The following is a 23,214-nucleotide window of genomic DNA, read 5'->3' on the forward strand; positions in this document are numbered from 1 at the left end:
TGTCCTGGACTATTTTAGCTGACATTGGGCGAGAGGCCGGGTACACCCTGAACTGGTCGCCAGCCAATTGCTGACCTTATTATAATAATTCCAAATTGATTTATTTTCGTCACTGATGGTGTAGTGGTACACTCGCCTGACTTTGGTGCGGGCAGCGTGGGTTCAGTTCCCACTCAGTGACGGTGTGAATGTGAGTACGAATGGTTGTCCGTGTCTATATGTGCCCTGCGACTGACTGGCGACCAGTTCAGGGTGTAGTCCGCCTTTCGCCCGAAGTCCGCTGGGATAGGCTCCGGAGCCCTGCGACCCTAACCAGGATAAGCGGTGTTGAAAATGGATGGATGATTTATTTTCATAACGGCGCCATCTTCTGCAGTTAGTGGTCATCTCTGTCAGCTACAATCCAGGTGACAGATGAAAATCAATCAATCAATCCAATAAATAAATAAATAAAGATACAATATCGCTTATGCATACAATTAATAATTTTAGCCTCTATGTCCAAGAATGTAGGTGACCCAATAATAATAATAAGACAGCTGTGGTTGTTTTTTTTAAAGTGCTTTATAAATGACGTTGAGTTGAATAATAATCCATCCGTCAACGTTCAGTACCGCTTATCCTCAGTAGGGTCGCAGGTTGAGTAATACAAATCATAAAATAAAATGTATGCTTTACTATATAGGATATATAATATTGATTATACAAACCCCAATTCCGGTGAACTTTGGTCATTGTGTACAACTTAATTAAAAACAGAATACAATGATTTGCAAATCCTTTTCAACCACTACAAATACACTACAAAGAAAACATTTTTAATCTTCAAAGTGTTGAGTGTTATTGTTTTTTTGTTTTTTTCTTTTTCAAATATTTTCTCATTTTAAGTTTGATACCTGCAGCAGGTTCCAAAATGGCTGGGACAGGGGCTACAAAAGACTGGGAAAGTTGAAGAATGCTAAAAAAAAACAAAAAAAAAAAACAACAACACCTGTTTGGAACATTCCACAGGTGAACAGCTTCACTGGAAACAGGTGAGTGTTATGATTGGGTCTAAACGGAGCATCCCGAAAGGCTCAGTTGTTCACATACAAGGATGGGGCGAGGTTCATTGAAGTCTTGGCGCCCTTTGCACAATGGTCATTGCACCGGACTATTGCTATATTAGTCATTCAAACTGCTCTAAGTGCTAGAGGACTCTGCATCTTTTTGGACAATTGTCAAAAAAAAATGTTTTATTAAAAAATAAGAATAATAATTGCCACGCTTATTGAGTGTTGTTAAAAGGAAAGGCGGTGCAACACAGTGGTAAACATGCCCCTGTCCCAGCTTTTTGAGAACAGGCATCAAATTAAAAATGAGTGAATATTTGAAAGAAAAAAGAAAAAGGTTTGAACATTCAATATATTGTCTTTGTACTGTATTCAATTGAATATAGGTTGAAAAGGACTTTGTTTTCTGTTTGTATTTACATTTTACACAACGTCCCAACTTCATTGGAATGGAGGTTTGTACAATTATGAGACAAATTATGAATTATTGTTTTTCTATATGCATTGTTTATGTCCTGTTCTATGGTTATCATCACTATATTTTATTATAGTACTATAAATATATATTTTTTTCATAACGACCCCCTCGGCTGGATGGTTAAAGCTTTAGTGACGTCACCCATTTTAAATTTCAGGTGCACTGTCTCTTTAAAAGAGTCATCAATGACTTTAGACTTAACTGTCACCTAAAGACTAAATTATCAATTACTTTACTTTCCTATTTATAGTGTATGTCCTGCATCATCGCTCTGTTTCAATAATTGTAATTACATTTTCATAACGACGCCGTCTGCTGGATTTAGTGTTAAACCCATCGACATCTATGGGTCTTTAGTGACGTCACGTATTTTTAAATTAAAGGTGCGACTGTCTCTTTAAAAAAAGAGTCATCAATGAGTTTGTACCGTTCTCCTTTGATGACCGGGGCTCCGTCTAAAACAAGTTGATTTAAAAAAAAATAAAAAGGTGAGCGGCCACAGTTTGAGAGCAACCACCGGCGCCGTCTACTTGCTGGGGGGTGGCGCTCACGCACGCACGCAGCCACCAGGCGGAGATGCTCATCCTCGCCTGTTATTAACGTTAATATTGTTATCTCTCGCGTCACTCGTCTCCAGGAACGAGACGGCACCCGCTGCCCGCACCACCACCACCACCAGCACCAGGAGCACCAGCAGCGGCAGCGGCACCACTCACTGGCTTCGAGGGACTGTGGCCGGCTCAGGTGCACCGACCCCGGCTGTGATTGCGACGACGACGACGACGGCGACGACGTCGACAAAGTTGAGGGCACCAAGTATGTCGCCATTGTGAACGAGTAGTGATGGGATTCCTCCGCGCTCAGCAATCCGAGCGAGGTAAGAACACTTTAGTTCGACTCCAGTTAGGAGTTAGCTACTTGTCGCTTTTTTTTTGTGGTATTTTTTTTTTTTTTTTTGAGGGGGGGGAGGTATGTCCCGGGACAACAGGCTTCCCCTGCTGGCCATCCTCCTGCTTCTCCTCCCCCTTTCCTCCTCACTCTCACACTGTTTTATCGTTTTCATCTCGTCCATCGTCATCTTGTCAACAAAGTTGGCGCAAACAAGGCTGCCATTGTGGCGGATCAGCGGCGGATTAACGGGCATTCCTTGTCTCAACCCCCCCCCCCCCCCCAACTCATCTTTCTCGCATCTCTTTTACACATCTTCATGAAAGACCCTTAGTGTCAAACGTGTTTCAAGTTATCACGTTGCGTGAAAGGTAGGTTTGGGGAGAAAAGCAGCAACGAATGTGTCTTGCTTGTTGTTTCCACGGGATTGCACGGGGGCTCTTAAATGGGGATTAGCGAACAGAACAGGAGGGCCATCAAAATGTCTCATGATTAGGCCTGGGAAAGCATCTAAGATGATGAAAAACTACATTCCCCGGGGAAACACAAGAGTTGAGAAACTACAGAAAGTGGTCAGTTACAGACTGTGTTGTGTGTATGGATCAATACAGATGTTTTCAGACCCTTTTGGGACGAGTATTAGGCGTAATCCTTTGATCAGTGTGGGATTGTTGATTAATCATGTCTTGAAGCAATGGAGGGCAAAATGGAGCTGTAGCTACATCCATGCATACCTCCCTTCATTTAGGCAGTCTATATCAGTAATACATGTTAATACATATTAAAGACGAATTTTTAAAGTAGTTGATTACTCAAGCTATGCAGGTGACATAGATTGCGGCTACATCCACAGGCAATATATATCAGTAATAAACATAAATCAATTTTAAAAATACCGGCGATTAATCATGTCCTATCCAGAAGTATTTATATTTATAGAGGAAAATGTAAATATATATTGAAACTACTGGGATTCATCAATGAGTGATTGCATTGTGTATGGCTCAATACAGATGTTTTGGGAACTTTTGGGGGACTAGGAATAGACATCCTAACCCTTTGAACAGTGTGGGATTGTTGAAACATGCTTTGAAGCCATGGAGGCAAAGTGGAACTGTATAATCCAGCTATTTCCAGGGAGTATATGTGTATATCAGTTATATTAAAATTGGTATTAAAAATAAGCATTTTAAGTGGGATTGTTGATTAAGCATGTCATGAAGCAAGTGGGAAAAATTAAAATATAGTTTAAAACTACAGAAAGTCATCAGTTAGATCAAAACTACTCTTTTGGAGACTAGGAATATGCATAATGATCATTTGTGTGGGATCATTGATTAATCATGTCTTGAAGCAATGAAGGCAAATTGTAAAATTTATTTGAAAACCATAGAAAGTCATGAAGGTGTGGTAGTGATCTTCGCACATTTTCAAGCCTGTTTGGGATTAGGAATAGTCATAATAATCCATTGATCATTGTGGGATTATTTTTGATTAATAACGTCTTGAAGCAATGTAGGCAAAGTTGATTTATCACCCACTTCTACTACTTTGTTTGAATTTACCTGTATATCATGCCAATTGGAAGTTTTGAGCAAAATAAAAAGGACTACAATTCACCTAGCTTCCTTGACCATAAATATTGGTGTAAACAACATTGTGGAGTGACTACCAAATCTACCGGAATGCTAATCTTTAGGCGAGATCATCTTTTATTTGTGAACAACATGCGGCAAGGCTTCATTCATCTTGTCATTTCATCCATTTCTTGTCTTCATTTAGGTGCTGCTGTTTTGGTTAGCAACAGAGTTCAAATGGGCAAAACAGTTGACTCTTTAATGCCCTGAGTGAACAATCTATGAACTGAGCTAACCGCAGGTGTAGTAGCTGTTTTGTTGTTTTAGTAATTTTGTCATTCCAATTATGTTTTTTTCTTTTTTACAAACCCCAAATTCCACTTCCTTCCTCCTTTTTCCATACTCATCCCTGGCGCTCCCCTCCCCACCCTGCCGTATGTGGCCAACCCAACATGTGGGGAGGTAATCCCAGCTATTAGGGTAATCTCCTCAGCATGACGATCAATAGAGGAGGGTGCGCGCCATCTACCAGACGAGAGAGAGAGAAAGAGCGGGGAGGCTTGGGATGGTGCTTGTGGGGGGGGCGAATTTGGGCTAAAGAAAAATGATTTAATCATGGAGATTGGGTCAGGGGGCTGGGGTCTGGACAGGAGATGGGGGATGGGAACAGACTGAGCAGACAGGAAGATGTGAGGGGGAAAGGCCACCCTTAATGTGCGTCCACAGAGGCTGACATATTTATTAACTGGTTTTAAGCACGTCGCTTCACCTATTTGTGGGATTAATAAACTATCTAGCGATCTAAAGGTTATTGTTGCTTTCAGGGACAGTCCGAAAACACAGGTGTCCTCTAAATGAAAACATAGTAGGTTAAAATGACAGAAAGTCATGATTTAGTGATTGCATTGTGTATGAATCAATACAAATATTTTCAGACCTTTTTTGGGGACTAGGAATAGGAACAATAATCCATGCAATGGAGGCAAAATGAAGTTCGCTACGTTACTAGCAACGTCACAAGATTTAGCAAAAATGACAGTCTGTCAAAATGCTTAGTCTGGGTGAAATTGCCACTTCAACCTGAATATAACGCACCAAGAACTTTGAAAATAAGATGATGGGTTCAGAAGAAATTGCGGTTTATGTGTTGAAAAAAAAAAAAAAGCCTTTTTAGGGGAACATTCTGTGTGTTATCGCCTGTAGAAAATCGGGTCCTAAAATTTTTCAACTAGCTTCACTAGTCTACACTAGTCTTTGCAAGTCTGTGCTCGTCTCTATGGAACTACATACGCCTCTGTGGTGGCATCACAAAAAAAAAAAAACACTTAATCCCTTAGATCAGGGGTCACCAACATGGTGCCCGTGGGTATCAGTTTGGCCCCAAGGACTATATGAGTAGAGTGTGGGCTTGTTCTAAAAATAGTTCACCAGTGAGAGGCATACATTTTGTTTTCTGTTGCCATTCAAAAAAAAAAAAAGATTTACTTCCAAATCATTTGAGAATTAATTTCAGATGTATGTATCAAACTTGGCGGCACGGTGGACGACTGGTTAGAGCGTCTGCCTCACAGTTCTGAGGAGCGGGGTTCAATCACTGGCCCCGCCTGTGTGGAGTTTGCATGTTCTCCCGTGCCTGCGTGGGTTTTCTCCGGGCACTCCGGTTTCCTCCCACATCCCAAAAACATGCATGCTAGGTTAATTGACAACTCTAAATTGCCCGTAGGTGTGAATGTGAGTGCAGATGGTTGTTAATTCGTTTGTGCCCTGCGATTGGCTGGCAACCAGTTCAGGGTGTACCCCGCCTCCTGCCCAATGATAGCTGGGATAGGCTCCAGCAGGCCCGCGACCCTCGTGAGGAGAAGCGGCTCAGAAAATGGATGGATGGATGGATGTATCAAACTTGTAGGCCTTCACATCAATCAGTACCCAAAAAGTAGCTCTCCAGTTTTGAAAAGGTTGGTGACCCCTGCTTTGGATGCTTACTGAACGAAAGTCACACGAGATTTGATGAAGTCTTGCCTGTTTTTGAAATAGCTTCTTTTGGTTTCCCAACTGCTTGTTTGAATGTTGAGGTGCCACTGTGTTACTAAATTGCACTGACAACAATCTAGCACGGTTTGCATAGCATCTAGTGAAATGCGATATGACAATGGTTTTATGTCTCATTCTGTCATATACAGTATGATTGCGTTTTGGGGTTTATTTTTAAACAGTGCGCAGGAACGACAAGCAGGACGTCCAGATGGAAGGTGGGGGTGATGAGTAAGGCGTTCGCCAATCCCGTCTTCTGTTAAACCCCGTCGAGGGCCAAGACTAGATTGGATGGGTGCACGAGGGAGTCAGGTTACTATAGCACCATTCTATTCCCGAGCAGCGGGGTGGTGTAAAAGATGCAGTAGCCCCGATGGGGAAACCTAATCCAAACCCTGCTGCCAGCTGTCATTCTTCTACTTTGCAGCAGGGTAAAATGGCTGAGCACACATATCACCTTACCTCTCTACAATCATTACCTTGATCACTGCATGCCAAAAAGACATTTTTACACATGTCGCCATTGTCGTGTAAGTAGAATAGATATCTATTGTAGTTATAGTCCAGCATGTCCGGTACTTCACAAAGCAGCTATGTTAGGATTTGCCTCAGGTTGGATGTAGTATAAATAAAAAGTCCAAAGTCAATTTTATTTTGTCATAATGACACAAAAATAATGACTGTCAACTAAGTACAAGAAACTAAAAACTACCTCATCTGTACCTACGTTTTCCATCCATCCATCCATTTTCTGAGCCGCTTCTCCTCACTAGGGTCGCGGGCGTGCTGGAGCCTATCCCAGCTGTCATTGGGCAGGAGGCGGGGTACACCCTGAACTGGTTGCCAGCCAATCGCAGGGCACATCCAAACAAACAACCATTTGCACTCACAGTCATGCCTACGGGCAATTTAGAGTCTCCAATTAATGCATGTTTTTGGGATGTGGGAGTGCCCGGAGAAAACCCACGCAGGCACAGGGAGAACATGCAAACTCCACACAGGCGGGGCCGGGGATAGAACCCGGGTCCTCAGAACTGTGAGGCTGACGCTCTAACCAGTCGGCCACCGTGCCGTAAAACTATCCATTTTCAACACCGCTTATCCTGGTTAGGGTCGCGGGGCGCTGGAGCCTATCCCAGCAGACTTCGGGCGAAAGGCAAACTACACCCTGAACTGGTCGCCAGTCAGTCGCAGGGCACATATAGACACGGACAACCATTCGCACTCACATTTATACAGTCACTGAGTGGGAACTGAACCCACGCTGCCCGCACCAAGTGTCAGGCGAGTGTACCACTACACCATCAGTGACTTGTCTACCTACGTTTTATCTTTTGAAATGTTTAAGCAGATTGTTGAGGACTTAAGAGTACTATTAACAGTTATTTGTTCCCATTAGTTTGCGACGACTGCTCGCAAGTCAGAATGTGAATTTGGCTGGTTGCATTAGTCACGGATAGTCTACGCTCATCTTTGAGAGTCTTCACTTGTCTTTGATAGTCTCTGCTAATCTTCCCTCGTTGTACTTTTTTTGTAGTAATTGTCAATTCCACGTACTATTTTTGCTCATCTTCAATAGTCTTCGCTCTTCTTTGCTCATGTATGCTAGCCTTTGGTATAATTTACTAGCCTTTGCTCATCTTTGCCAGTCTTCAATAATCTTTGCTGGTCTTTACTCATCATTGCAGTCTGCGCATCTTCCGTAAGCCTTGCTAGATTTTGCTCATCTTCACTACTCTTGTCTCTACCCATGCTCACTAGTCTTTCATCTATCTATCCATCTATCTATCTAGTCTTTGCCCATATTCTTTGCTAGTCTTGTCTTTGGTTGGACAGTTCAGGTGGAATGTGGACATAGATGTTAATGATAAAATGTTGAAAATGTCTTTTTTCTTAACACCTTTAATGTTGAAAAGTCAGCGTCGTCTTAAATTCTACAATATAATAGATATTTAATCCTTGATAATATGATGTGAGTTATTCTTACGACATGAATTTACACAGGACTGAAATCAGCTGTAGTGTTGAAATGTACATCAGTCCGCGGGTTTAAACGGAGAAACCAGCGAGGCAAATGAGCGCTGCCGAGAGAAACGGTCGCGGCAAGTCGACGCTGACCTTGCTGCGATAATCTAATCCCTGTTGAGAGTGCTTTTTTTAGAGAGCAAGTTAATGCCCACAGATTATACGACAGTGTCTCCCACACCAGCCAATCCACACTGAAAAGAGTGTGGGGGTCCACATTGGGAAAAGTTAGCCTCGAACACCAACGACGCTCCAAAGATCTTATCTTAAATGAAGAGTTAAAAATTAACAGGTTCTGTATGTGATGTTTGACCGTATTGATGTTCTGTACATGATGTTTGATCTTTACTCACACGCCTTTGATTTCATGATAAAAGGCCACTCGTGAAGCAGCTTGCCTAGTGCCGTGAAGAGTAATAATCCCTGTGTATGTTGTGTAACTGCACACTGGGTTGGACAAGGCGGCTGGCAAAGGGGGTGGGGAAAAATGTGTGTTAAAAGTTATTTGAATGCGTAGCCGGCTGTTGTCTAATCCCTTAGGTAGATGAGGCTGTTTGCCCACACCAGCTTCATTGTTACTAAGTCGCTCGAGGAACCAACTGAGAACTGCTGGCGCTGGAGGACTGATTTGTGCGCCTGCCTAACTGTATACTTCTTTGACACACTGTTGGAAAATATCAAAACATATTGGACATATTGCTCTGTTTGGTGTCCAAATATATCTACGTTATTTTACGTAGATATTACATACTGGCTGAAAAGACTCGACTGAAAACTCGGTACACACCCTGATAATCAGGCCGATTTTGAGCCCGATTCCCCCTTCCAGTCAAAGTCATCAAAGGCCCAATTCTCAATGTCTCTAAAAGATCATAATTATCTTTGCTCGTCTACGCTAGCTAGTCTTCATTGTTTTCCTCCATTGTTGTTTGTTGTTCGTTCTGACTGATGTTTTTTTTTTTTTTTTTTTCTCCAGTATCCCGTGGCCCTATTTTAAAGTTGATTTGAGCCCAATTATTCCTTGCAGTCAAAGTCATCAGATGGTGTCTTTTGTTGCTGTAGAATTTTGTAGAGTATGACTTTTTGCCTGTATTTTAAAATTGTGGGCCTTATAATGTCCACACGTGAGTGCATTTGAATTAGAAATGTGTGTGCTCTGTTTGAAATCACACCCAGAAGCCTGAAAGGTAATGTGATACCTTTGTACCCTATAATGAGCCAATTTGTAACAAAAAGATAGTCAGTGTTTGGAATAGACATTATTGTTTACGACTGCAAATTTAGGGGATTATTTGATGAGGGGGGAAATGGCTTTATATTTACACAACATTAGCGAGCAAAACAAGCCTTGACGTTGTGTATTAGATTTTGTTTGATGCCGCTTGATGAAAACAGACAGGATTATTGGTCAGAAATGGATGCGAGGTGCGGCTTAGCAAGCCAGCGAGCGTGGCTCTGAACACAAGCATAAGGACGGTCACGTGCTCACGCTCCAGTCAGCGGTAGCTTTGGCACAGGCCTGCTGCTTCTGCTTGTTGGGAATATTTGGATGACCTCATCTCTAAAGTCATTGATATATTGTTCAAATATCTGTAGTGTCATACCTGGTTACAGTTAAAAAAAAAAAAAAAAAAAAAAAAAAAAAAAAGTGCTCCTGAAAATAACCACAACAGCCATTTTAGATGCTTTGCAAAAAAAAAAAATCTAATTCAGTTATGATGCTATTTCTAGTCCTTGGCAAGAAATTAAACCCATGGTTTTGGTGCAACACGCACACCGGCAGTGGCTATTTTCATGCAAGAACACACTCACACGCACACACACCTAACCATAGGGAGTTTGTGCTGAGCTGGTTGTGGGACGTCAGGATGAATCAATGCGAGGACAGCTGACTGGGCATGCCTATTCATCTGCCAAAGAAAAGGGAGAGAAAAGGGGCGCAAGGGATTCTAAAAGATATGAGCACAGCCCCTCGGAGCAACATTACTTTACACACCTCCAAAGGCACTACTAGCATAAGAGGTGAAAAGGACACAAACGAATATCTAGAAAGAGAGAGAGAGAGAGAGAAAGAGGGTTACATTTATCATGCATACTTAGACATTGCAAAGGCTAATATGAACTGAGCATCTTCAGTAGTATCGCGAAGGTCGCCCACAATCCCATTTGGTTGACTTTAAAAACATTTGCCTTTGAGAGCAATTATATTAGGAATAGTTTGTTCCACCGCCCACCCAAAAAGGTTTGCTAACTGTACAGGCTGTCGTAGACATCATTAACTGTCATAGAAGTATAGCTAGTATATAGCGCGATTATACTAAGAATATTACAAAAATATTGAAACATTAACAAAATGTTAGAGAAAAATATAAGGAAAATTAAAAAGAAAATATAAAAAAACGATGGAAATTAAAAAAACAAAAGAATACATTATACTCAAAAAATATCACACAAAATACTAAACTGGAGACAAAAAGACAAACATATTACAATAAATAGTGAATGAAAAATTTAAATTAGACAAATATTTAAAAAAATGAAAAATACAAAATATTGAATGAAAAATAAAAAAATACGAGGAAAAAGACAAGAAATACACAAATATTAGAATACATTATCTAAGACAAGAAAACTACACAAAAAGTTACAAGAGTAGTACTAAATAAAACATTCTGGATGAAAAATACAAAAGTATTAGACAAATGAAAATACTATTGAAAAAAAACTGTGTGTGTGTGTAAGAACTCAACCATGAATGCAATGTACAGTAAATAACATACATACTGAAAACACTTTTGACCACACGTGCCAACTTATAGCTGCTTGTGCAAGAAGCTAACTCCGCAGTGTACATCTGCACTCAGTCTTGTTCAACATCTCAAACAGACAAATAAAAGCTAAAAAGTTCACCAATAGTTTGTCAATACCATCTTTGGCTAAACATGGATTTCATCTTTGACTATCATGACACTGAAAAACTCGCTGGACAAAAAGACTAAAAATATTTGGATAGCGCAACAGTCTTTTTGGCTTTGATGAATCTGCCTACTTCACGTTCAAAAACACAGTTAATCCTTTGATGCTGTCTGAATTGAGGTCTTGCGAGGTGCGCTCACATTTAAGGAGTTTTCCACTTTGTAGGTTGCCTCGACAAAGGTTCTTAATGCCGCAGTGGCGAAGCCCCCCAGACTGATGGCCTGTTTATTCCCATCTGTTGACTTCATCCCCATTGTGCCTTAACCTTAACCCCCTAATTGCCACCCTCCATTTTCCCGTGCACATCCTCCCTGCCCCCCTTTCGAAGGACAGCGTGCCACATTAGCCGTACGCTAATCTGACGGCGTCTGCCTTCAGCAAACACCTGCCACGTCCGGACGAAACTCCCAACACGAAACCCATTCCAGGACAGATGCGATGCTGATAAGTAGACGGGCAAGCTTCACCTCCCACCCTCTAGAAAAATCACCTTTGTCGCGCTCAAGTAAGGCCCAAGGCCGGGCGGAGTCGTCTGTTGTTCTTGCGGTGACACGCAGGCCACGGCCTCTGTTGCTCAAACAATGACCCCCCCCCTCAACCCCCAGACCCAGGCGGTGGGGGCCCAGACGTGAGGCGATGTGACAGTTCTGGTGCGGGCGACACAATAGCAGGTTTTACTTTTTACTGCCTGGATGGCGATCGGGCCACGGAGTATATGTTCTTTCGCAGATAAAAAAACAAAACAAAACAGTCACTCTGTGTTTGGCCCAGTCACATGTCCCGGCCTGGTTCAGAACAGGGACCATTGTGCACACAAGCGTGTGTCTCAGAGCTACTTAAACCTCAGAGATCATCATTTCCCACCAGTTTGAAAAGTCTACACAGAAAGCATTCAAGGCATTCATTAAACAGCAATGTTTAACATGCCAGCAAACAAGACTATCATGTCAGCACTTAGCCCCGGAGTAAGTATGTGTTTCTGTGCGCACCAAAGTTGGGTCATAATGGATTATTGATCGTGAATTAGAGTGTGCTGACCCTGAGGGCTCATCCTCGTTGGTCCAGGAATGAATACGTCTCTTCATGCATCGCCTCACACACTCAATTTGGACAGAGGCTGGCGCTCTAATACATGCAGACAGGCGCCTCTCCACTGGTGAGGGACAAAGGTTATACTCGAGTCCCCTGTAATTGCAAATTGTCCTAAATGGATTGTCAGTGCAGAGCTTGTGCTTATTTCCCCCCTCATTTATTATGTGATGTGCTACTAGTGAAACTGAGTAGATACAACAAGAAAGAACTGGCTGGTTCTTTAAAATGGTTGTAAATCGATGAGTTGATTAATTGATTGTGAAGTATTGTGCTGATTACTGTGGAATTTATTGTTGATTAATCAGGTCGAGTGCTTTTTTTTAAGACAAAAAAAACCCCAAGTATAAGATAAATCACAAAATATTAGATAAATACACGCATATTGGGAAAAAGTACATGCTGTAAATACTGTCTTAGAAAACATAAATATTAGGGGGAAAACAAAAGATGAAAATTACAAAAGTATTCAGAAAAAAACATTTCAAACAGAAATAAAGAGGTATAAAGTACAAAAGAAAACAATAGAAAAGTACTAGATGAAAAATGTGGCACGGTGACCGGCTGGTTAGAGTGTCTGCCTCACAGTTCTGAGGATCCGGGTTCAATACCTCTGTGCAGTTTGCATGTTCTCCCCGTGCCTGCGTGGGTTTTCTCCGGGCACTCCGGTTTCCACTCACATCCCAAAAAGATGCATGGTAGGTTAATTGACAACTCTAAATTGCCCGAAGGTGTGAATGTGAGTGCAAATGGTTGTTAGTTTGTATGTGCCCTGCGATTGGCTGGCAACCAGTTCAGGGTGTACCCCGCCTCCTGCCCGATGATAGCTGGGATAGGCTCCAGCAGCCCGCGACCCTAGTGAGGAGAAGCGGCTCAGAAAATGGATGGATGGATGGATAGATGAAAAATTCACAAATTCACAAAAACGTAGAAAAATATTTGATTAAATTACACACATTTTAAAAAAAATTGGACACCAAATATAAAAAATAAAAATGTAACTAATAGAAAAAAAGCTAATATTAGGAAACATGAAAAAATAAAAATTACCAGAATATTACCCTAAAAATGTCAAAATATTTAAAATCTACAATAAAATATATCGTCGTTGTCATCTGTCATGTTTCAGGTGCCTTCTGAGTTGTGTCCTCTTCTTCTGTGGTTTGCGCCGTCTTCTTTCTCCGTTTGTTTGCCTCTACTCTCAGACTCTTAATTGACGACTAAGTAACTGTCACTTAAATGTCAAACATGAATACCATGGAACAAGTGTACAGTGTTGCCTTGACTTACAAGTTTTAGTCATTCTGTGACCACGCTTGTAACGCTCACTTGTAACACTCAAATCATCTTTCTTCATTGAAAGGAATGGAAGTACAGTGGGTACGGAAAGTATTCAGACCCCCTTAAATTTTTCACTTTATGTTGCAACCATTTGCTAAAATCATTTAAGTTCCTTTTTTTAATGTACACGCAGCACCCCATATTGAAAGAAAAAAAACAGAATTGTTGAAATTTTTGCAGATTTATAAAAAAAAGTATAAGTATTCAGACCCTTTGTTCAGTATTTAGTAGAAGCACCCTCTTGAGCTAATACAGCCATGAGTCTTTTTGGGAATGATGCAACAAGTTTTTCACACCTGGACTTGGGGATCATCTGCCATTCCTCCTTGCAGATCCTCTCCAGTTCTGTCAGGTTGGATGGTGAGTGTTGGTGGACAGCCATTTTCAGGTCTCTCCAGAGATGTTCAATTGGGTTTAGGTCAGGGCTCTGGCTGAGCCATTCATGAACAGTCACGGAGTTGTTCTGAAGCCAGTCCTTCGTTATTTTAGCTGTGTGTTTAGGGTCATTGTCTTGTTGGAAGGTGGACCTTCGGCCCAGTCTGAGGTCCTGAGCACTCTGGAGAAGGTTTTCGTCCAGGATATCCCTGTACTTGGCCCCATTCGTCTTTTCTTCGATTGCAACCAGTTGTCCTGTACCTCTAGCTGAAAAACACACCCACAGCATGATGCTGCCACCACCATGCTTCACTGTTGGTACTGTATTGGACAGGTGATGAGCAGTGCCTGGTTTTCTCCACACATGCAACTTAGAAGTAAGGCCAAGAATTTCTATCTTGGTCTTATCAGACCAGAGAATCTTATTTCTCACCATCTTGGAGTCCTTCAGGTGTTTTTTTTTTTTTTTTTTTTTTTTTTTAAACTCCATGGGGGGTTTCATGTGTCTTGCACTGAGGAGAGGGTTCCGTCGGGCCACTCTGCCATAAAGCCCCGACTGGTGGAGGGCTGCAGTGATGGTTGACTTTCGAGAACTTTCTCCCATCTCCCGACTGCGTCTCAGCCACAGTGATCTTTGGGTTCTTCTTTACTTCTCTCACCAAGGCTCTTCTCCCCCGATTTCTCAGTCTGGCTGGAGGGCCAGCTCTAGGAAGGCTTCTGATCGTCCCAAACGTCTTCCATTTAAGGATTATGGAGGCCACTGTGCTCTTAGGAACCTAAAGTGTAGCAGAATTCTTTATTTTATTTTTTATTTTTTTTTGTAACCTTGGCCAGATCTGTACTTCTGTACCAGATCTGTCTCTGAGCTCTGCAGGCAGTTCCTTTGACCTCATGATTTTAATTTGCTCTGACATGCACTGTGAGTTGTAAGGCCTTATTTAGACAGGGGTGTGGCTTTCCTAATCAAGTCCAATCAGGATAATCAAACACAGCTGGAGTCCAATGAAGGTGTAGAACCATCTCAGGGATGATCAGAAGAAGTGGACAGCACCCGAGTTAAATATGAGTGTCACAGCAAAGGGTCTGAAAACTTATGGCTGTGTGATAGCAGTTTTTCTTTTTTAGTAAATCTGAAAACATTTCAACAATTCTTTTTTTTTTTCTTCTGTCAATACGAGGTTGCTGTGTGTACATTAATGAGGGAAAAAAAAGAACTTAAATGATTTTTGCAAATGGCTGCAATATAACAAAGAGTGAAGAATTTAAGGGGGTCTGAATACTTCCTGTACCCACTGTACAATTAATGCACCTTGGCCACCACTTCTTTATGTCTTTGCAGCAGTGTTGCGGCTCAACAGACAAAATGACTCCATACTCTGCAGTAATATAATTTTTTGTCTCCCATGTGTTGCAACACTGTTATTGTTCCAATATCCGTTGCTTGAAGGGTACTCTACGACAATGATGCTGGTTTTTCATTATTCCCTAATGGGGTTTTGCATTAAGCTAGCAGAGTCCCAAAGGTAACGTTTTAAATACACATGTAATTCTCTTTTCTTTATGTTTAGCTAAAAGCTTCTTACGAGGTGCCAAACTGCGGCTTTTTGGGAAGTGAGTTGACCTTCCATCAAGATGGAAGTGAGTTGACCTTCCACCATCAATCGCGTTATCTCAAAAGGTTTTGAACAAAAAAATAGGCCAAGCGACGGCTTGTATTTTGGAAAATGTGCAAGTCTAGTCACTCTTTAGTCATGGGACAATCGTATCACTTGAGAGACTTTACAGAAGACTGACAATTCTAATCATGTGTGTTTCAGGTTAACTTGATCAAAGAGTCTGCAGATTGGTGAAGAATGGCTGGATGACCCCAAAGCAGTGATGCTAACCAGATTTTTGACACCTTCTCCAACTACCTACTAGCTCTCTGAAAGCAACCTTGTCGGCAAAGTCATCTCCTACTAGCAACACTCGGGACCAGCGATCGATGGAGACCAAAGCGAGGCGGGAGGAGGAAGCGTCGCCGAAAGACGCCGAGACGGAGGAAGATGCCACTTCGGGCCACACGTGCGGCGTGTGCGGCCGCAGCTTCCCGCTCCTCAGCTCGCTGTCGCAGCACATGCGGCGGCACACCCGCGAGAAGCCGTACAAATGCCCGTACTGCGACCACAGGACGGCACAGAAGGGAACCCTCAAGGCACATATCCGGAGCCACAAGTTGGGCCTGTTCGGCCTCAGCGACCAACAGGCGGAAGAGGAGATACCGGACACTCCCGAGACTGTAAAGAAGAAACCAAACAAGAAAAAAGCAAAAGATTTAGAGCCTGAGTGCTTGGACGCCGGGCCCTTTTCCTGCAGCATCTGCGCCCAAGACTTTGCCCAGGCGCCATTACTCAAGTCGCACATGAAGCGGCACCGCAGCGCGCAGGACCACGGCTGTCGCATCTGTGGCCGCCGCTTCCGCCAGGCGTGGTTCCTGCAGAGCCACATGCGCATCCACCGGGTCAAAGCGCAGTTGCGGGGCGGCAAGAGCGACGAGCCGCCCGCCACCGTCAACGGCGTGCCGCAGGACCCCGCTGCGCTCGCCAACGACGAGTGCCTCTACGAGCTTTGCGGTAACTGCGGCCACTTCTTCACAGACAGCAAAACCTTGCGCCTACATGAAAGGTTACACAGACACAGCCACAATGCACCGCAAGACCTCGAGGCCTGTCAGCTGACTAAAAACCGGTTTTTGGAAAGCCTAAACCTTACCCGCGTCGCACCGAAGGAAGCCCAAGCGGAAAGAAATCTGGGCCGGAGAATTCCAGAGCTGGATCCACTGTGCAGCTACCAGGCTTGGCAATTAGCCACAAGGGGGCGACTGGCGGAAGCCGGCGAGAAATGCATCGGCTGGGAGGAACGACTCGCTGACGCCGACGTGGCGTACGACACGGCGAAGGGTGAATACGTCTCCGCCAAGCCGGAGAAGAAGAGGAAGCCCATCGACGTGCCCGCTTCCAGCGCTAAGAAGAAGAAGGGCGACACCGTTCTCGAGCAAGCTGCCAAGGCCGCCTTGGACAAGAAGAGTTGCCAGAAAGAGCGCATCTTGCTGAACGGACTTGGGCAAGCCTTTTACGAGGCGCTGCAACACAGAACGATCAGAGACAAAGAAGGCAGCAGGAATCAGGAGCAGGATGGTAACAATCAGCACTTCATAATACAAAATATGAGACCAAAAAAAAAGCATGAAAATATTAGGTGAAAAATACTCAAATATTCATTAAAAACTAAATACAAAATAAGAAAATATTTGACAAAAAATACACAAATATAAACAATTTAATATAAAAATAATTATTACAAGGTGATGTAAATATTACAAAATACAATAATTATGATACAACAAATGCTTGACACAATGATTAAATATTGGGGAAAAAAATAAAATATTAGACAGAAATAATGGACTTTGACATTTCAGCCAAAATAATAATAGACCAAAATATGAATCAACAATACAAAATCCATCCATCCATCCATTTTCTGAGCCGCTTCTCCTCACTAGGGTCGCGGGCGTGCTGGAGCCTATCCCAGCTGTCATCGGGCAGGAGGCGGGGTACACCCTGAACTGGTTGCCAGCCAATCGCAGGGCACATACAAACAAACAACCATTCGCACTCACAGTCATGCCTACGGGCAATTTAGAGTCTCCAATTAATGCATGTTTTTGGGATGTGGGAGGTAAACCGGAGTGCCTGGAGAAAACCCACGCAGGCACGGGAGAACATGCAAACTCCACACAGGCGGGGACAGGGATTGAACCCCGCACCTCAGAACTGTGAGGCTGACGCTCTAACCAGTCGGCCACCGTGCCGCCAACAATACAAAATATCAGACAAATAAACAATCAAATCAATCAAATAAACATTTGATATGAGGAACGAAAATGAGGAACATTAAATCAAAATAAAATATAAAATATTTGATAGAAAAATACACAGAAATTAGGAAAATATGTAAAAATAATTGAAAAAATACTCAACAGACAAAATACCAAAATATTTGGGAGGAAGGGAAAATAGAAATTACACAGAATAATTTAAAAATGACAAAACATATATATATAAAATATTTGGTGAAAATACATAAATATAAAATGTAAAACACAAACAAATAGACACTAGACAAACAATACAATTGTATTACATAAAAAAATGCACAAATATACAAAAGATAAAAAAATATTTGGAAAAAATAAGATGAAATTGCTCAACAATGCTCAGTACTGTACTTGCTGGCTGCGTGCACATTTCATTGCGTGGCTAAGGAGACCTCTTGTGGAATATAGTGGAATTGCAGCAAAAGTGTTCCTCACCTTTACGCAATGGATTAATTTCTACTGTGGGAGAAATTAGGGATGAATCATCCATCCATCCATTTTCTGAGCCGCTTTTCCTCACTAGGGTCGCGGGTGTGCTGGAGCCTATCCCAGCTATCATCGGACAGGAGGCGGGGTACACCCTGAACTGGTTGTCAGCCAGTCGCAGGCCACATACAAACCAACAACCATTCGCACTCACATTCACACCTATGGGCAATTTAGACTTGTCAATGAACCTATCATGCATGTTTTTGGGATGTGGGAGGAAACCGGAGTGCCCGGAGAAAACCCACACAGGCACGGGGAGAACATGCAAACTCCACACAGGCGGGGACGGGGATTGAACCCCGCACCTCAGAACTGTGAGGCAGATGCTCTAACCAGTCGGCCGCCGGGATGAATCAATTGTTTGAAATAGTTTTGTAATTATTTTAAATGGCAGCAAATACTGTGGAAAAGTATCTTCATCACATAGCTGGTACTGGAATTTTAGTAAAAGATTAAGTTCCACTTTGAAACCATTTGCAATGCTTCTCCATGTTTTACACACACAAATTCTTCTGCTCTGTCTGACCTACAGATGAAAAGCCTCTCTTGTGCGAGCACTGTGACTTCCACACTGCGGACGCCTCACTACTCAGGGCTCACGTGCGCGCGCAGCACCAGGACGGCAAACAGAGCGCGGCGTCGGACAACCTGGCCGGGCAAAATAGCTGCAAGGCCTCCAAGTACGTGGACTACCTCCGGAAAAGGAGCGCGCTACTTTGTCAGCCATATTGGAACCCCTACCCCGGCTTGCCCGGTGAACTGAACATTAAAACGGAGACGTCCAGTGACGGCGAGGCGAGGACGGGCAGCTCTTTAGGGAGTCTTCTCAACTTGTCGTCACTAGCGGACAATAAAGGACATGACTGGGTTCAAAAAGAAAGCCTGCTGAGGCATCAGTGTCCGTATTGTTCCCACGCCACCTGCTACCCCGAGGTGCTGTGGATCCATCAGCGGGTGTCGCATAGGGTGGGCAGCGGCAGCTCCGCGGCCCCCAAGTGGGCGCCGTTCGCTAACGGCATTCGGACTCCGAAGACCTCCCCGTGGAGGCGCACGGGACCCCCGCCCTTCCTCGAAGGGAAAGACTGCCCGGCGTTGCCCGCGCCCAGAAGCCACCGCACACAACCGCCAGCTGGCAGCAGCATCAAGCAGGCGGCCGCTAAGAGCCAATCAGGTGCCAAGTCCAAGCCTCAGGCAAAGGACACGAAAGCTCCGGATTCACGCGGGAGGGTGAAGTCAGAGCAGAAACGCGCGGCGCAGAGTGCCAGCAAAGCGAGCTCGTCCGGCAAAAGTGTCTCCGGGAGAACCGCGACGGAGGGAACCTTTCCAAAGGAGGGCCTCGGCTTCATGTTGAGTCACGGCGGGGCGTCTTCCGACTCGGCTCGACACCGCCCCCGTAGGCTCCCCTCGCCGAGTCCCAAAGGGGCTGACCTCTGGGCCGCCATGAGCATGTGGGGCCACCGGGCTTACTTCGAACCGCTGCTTTACCCTCAGGCCAAGCCTGACGCCGCAGTCGCGGACCCCCCCCCGGAATTTGACGTGGTGAGCCTCCTGAAGAGTTACAGTCCGCACGAGCTGGCGGCTCTTTACCAGCACTGGGGATTTGTGGAGCCCAGGTTGGAACCGCAGGGTGAGGAGCACCTTCAAACTAATTTCCAGAACACCTCAGAATGTTCATGACTTCTTTATGTCTTCGCAGCAGTGTTGCGGCTCAACGGCCATTTTGAAAATGAAGTCCATTCCTCCTCTGAAGCTTCCAAACAAGTAAGTATGCTTGAAAGCGCTCCTCCGCTAATAGCACTTTGAAGTAAACTTGTAAGTTAAGGTAGCAAATACCATAATGTAATGCCCTGCCATGCGGGAAAGAAGAGCCACAGTCACTTCCGTTGCATTTCTTCAACGCTCACGCCCACTCGCACGCAGACTCGCAGATGTCGTGCGGCACGTCACCAGGCACTTTCTATACATTTTATGCTTGTAAATCTGTTTTGTTTAAATGCCATTACAATATGTTTAAAAAAGTTAACGTTTAACGCATATCCATATCGATAATAGGATTTTCCCCTACTGTGTGATGCCGCAGCCCTCACCCAGTTTTGTCCCACCATTATAATTCATCCATCCCACTTGAGCGTCATGAAGTTGAACCGTGTCTTCCCACAGGTGACCAGCCGCTCCACTTCCACCTCAGGGTCTCTCCATAAAGGAACGTGAAGACCATCAAAGACACTCGCTGACACAAAAACACTAAGGCACAACATATGCAATATAAGGTGGAATCATCAGCACTCGTTTAATTTCCCAGATTTTTGTGCGTGTACATATAAGTTACATGAAAATGAGCTGTTAACAAGAGCGAAATCAAATGTGAAGTCAAGAAGGATAAAGAGAATCCGAAAAATGCAAAGTTCCCAGTTTTTGCATTTTCTATACTTATGCACTGTAGGTTGTGCTAATTTCTATGGTTGTTTATTCATTTTATTTGTTCACAAAAAAAAAAAAAAAAAACCTGACAAGTCATTGAACATTTTTAACGATAAAATAGAAACTGTTTTGGATTTATTTTATTAAGGCCGTCCCGATTGGTTACAGCAAACGAAAAAAAAACGAGCAGATCATCCCACTTGAAAATACTCTTGACAAAAAAAAAAACCTCCAATAATACCCAATTAAATGTCAGGAAAAAAGTGTAGCTGTAATTATCTTCATAGACGCTATCGTTCAAAGAGCCAACTGCGGAGCCTGTTTGAACTTGGAACAAAACAGAGCAGCACATAAACAGTCCTATTGAGTTCCCTGAGCCCTGTTAAATGAACGTTTTGTGGCGACGCCGTCTTTAGCGGCGAATCGCGTTCCAGTAGACTTGTTGTGTGGTCGCTCTTGCAATGTTGTTTGCGTCTGTTTACGCGCCTTATTTGTCTCGCCAATTTCACTGCATTTCTCCATGTTTTTTTTTTTTTAATTTAAACTCCACTTGACAGTCTTTCAAAAATGTCTTTGTACAAATCTTATCTGCAGTTGAGTAAAAAAGAAAGGCCAGTCTCTTTTTGCAAAAATACAGTTGGTTAGATTACCAGAATGGCTTTAACATTTGATTTAGTACAGTTAGTTCAGTTTGTTACCAAACTGACATGTTTGTCATCATCCATTAAAGAAATGTCTGTCGGTGTAAAAACAACAAATCTTTTATGTGAATATCTGCACAAAAATCAACTAGAAATGTTAAGCTAAGCTTTCACAGGACACAAATAGGATGAATTGTGTTAGGCAGAACAAAAACAGACAATTTGAATCTCCAAAACGAATTGTTTCCAGCTCGTGAGCTTTGATTTGTTCCCAGGAAATGTTCAGGTCCAAAGACTTTTTCACATCATTCCTGGGTTTATGTCTTTGTGTTTGCAGACTTATTTAGTGTGTTCATACTTGTAGTTTTGTACTGTATAAATGTCCCATAGACAAAATGTGTATGTACCAAAACAAAAAAGCCATCAAATGTTTGGGACTTGAGTGACGGGTACTGATTTAAAGACATTTTTTTTTAAGAATTTGTACATGATAGTTTTATTTAATTGTTTCTGTTCATTCTGAGTGATATTGAAACACTCTTAAGTACTTAATATTTGTAGTTGAAAATGTTCAAAGAAAATAATAATAAAAAAAAATGTTCTGCATGTCGTCTCTGTGCCTTTCAGGAAATCGGGTGGGTCAAACCAACCTGAATAATACTTGACAATGACACACAAAAACAATGACATTAACAATAGTCTCAACACTAACTTTACTTTTTCTTTGGGTACTAAGTTTTGCTCGAAACTAACCTTAACACTACTACTACTAGTGTTCGCTGAAAATGGCTGCTAACACTAACTTAAACACTAATACTGGCCAACTAATTTTTAAGGTAAGACATTCCAATATTGAATGCATATTAAGTGTTGTTTGTCACTTAATATAGTGTAATGTATGGAGTATTACTATGTGCTTGCTGTCAGTTTGCACTTCCAACCAAAAGATGGCAGCAACACCCAACATTTGGAAATATTGGCATGCTCTTCCCAACTCAGGCACAACATATGTATGAGGAGAAAAATCTGCCTTAATATTTTGATTACTCTTATTGAGGTACTTTTATATTTTTTGATACAGCTATGGGATTGAGGTGTACCTAATGTGGCTGAGAAACATACCATCCCAATGTGTTTTAATCCTTTTCATGAGCATTTCTAACTTTCAAATGAAAAAAAAAACAAATCTGTTTTTTATTTTTTTACGTCATCCAATGTGAAGCAAACAAGTAGAGGAACTCAAATGTTGAGGCCTCGCAGCAGCAGCAGAAAGCAAGCAGTTGTCACATCGCGTTTGTCGTGTTCCGAGCGGGTTTGGGTGACAGCATCACTTAGCTGCCCGCCAGACACAAGAGATCATGACGACAATAAGTGCTTGTCGAGGTTTGTGGGCACTGAGAGTAGATCATGTCAGCGAGCGCGGAGGCCTGACATATGTTGTCTGACTGGGGACAGGCGGCGGCTCATTGGAGGGACTGCTGTCACCGTGTGTGTTTGTGTGGTAAGTGGGAACAAAGAAGGTGACTTTATTCTTGGAAGGAGACTTTTTTTCCCCCCTAATTTGAGATTGTCATCTCCAGCGGCACCGTGATTGTGTCCATTACGTTTGTGAGTTCAAATACCCCAATTTTTTTTTTTAAACCTCACTTTGTCTTTTGTCTTTTTCTACAGTAAATACAGCAACCTCTGGAAAGAGGGAGGGTGTGAATAATAATAATAATAATAATAATTTCATTTGTTTAACCAGGTAAGACCAGTTTCTCATTTACAATGCTGACCTGGATGCAATTTAGGGTCCAGTGTCTTGCCCAAGGACACTTTGACAGCAGGCAGTCGGAGCTGGGATTTGAACCAGCGCCCCTTGGGTCAGCGGATGACCTGCTCACCCAACGCCACTTTTCATTTTAAAAAT

General features: G+C 42.9%; 1 protein-coding gene across 4 annotated transcripts; it reads left to right on the forward strand.

Annotated features, from left to right (window-relative positions):
- Positions 1-1,937: 1,937 nt before the first annotated feature.
- On the forward strand, positions 1,938-20,911 carry LOC133471380 (zinc finger protein 516-like). Of its 4 annotated transcripts, none has more exons than XM_061760852.1 (6): positions 1,938-2,018; positions 2,168-2,407; positions 15,650-17,008; positions 18,773-19,867; positions 19,937-20,001; positions 20,401-20,911. In XM_061760852.1, the coding sequence occupies exons 3-6, from the start codon at positions 15,817-15,819 to the stop codon at positions 20,449-20,451; spliced, it is 2,403 nt and encodes an 800-aa protein (XP_061616836.1). In that variant the 5' UTR covers positions 1,938-2,018; positions 2,168-2,407; positions 15,650-15,816; the 3' UTR covers positions 20,452-20,911. The 4 variants fall into 4 exon arrangements, with proteins under 4 accessions (XP_061616836.1, XP_061616837.1, XP_061616835.1 ...); XM_061760853.1 differs by lacking the exon at positions 1,938-2,018 and adding an exon at positions 15,401-15,470 and having other exon boundaries at positions 2,037-2,407; XM_061760851.1 differs by lacking the exon at positions 1,938-2,018 and having other exon boundaries at positions 2,037-2,407.
- Positions 20,912-23,214: the final 2,303 nt, after the last annotated feature.

The sequence above is a fragment of the Phyllopteryx taeniolatus genome, chromosome 21 (assembly GCF_024500385.1).
Source record: "Phyllopteryx taeniolatus isolate TA_2022b chromosome 21, UOR_Ptae_1.2, whole genome shotgun sequence".
Classification (NCBI taxonomy): Eukaryota; Metazoa; Chordata; class Actinopteri; order Syngnathiformes; family Syngnathidae; genus Phyllopteryx; species Phyllopteryx taeniolatus.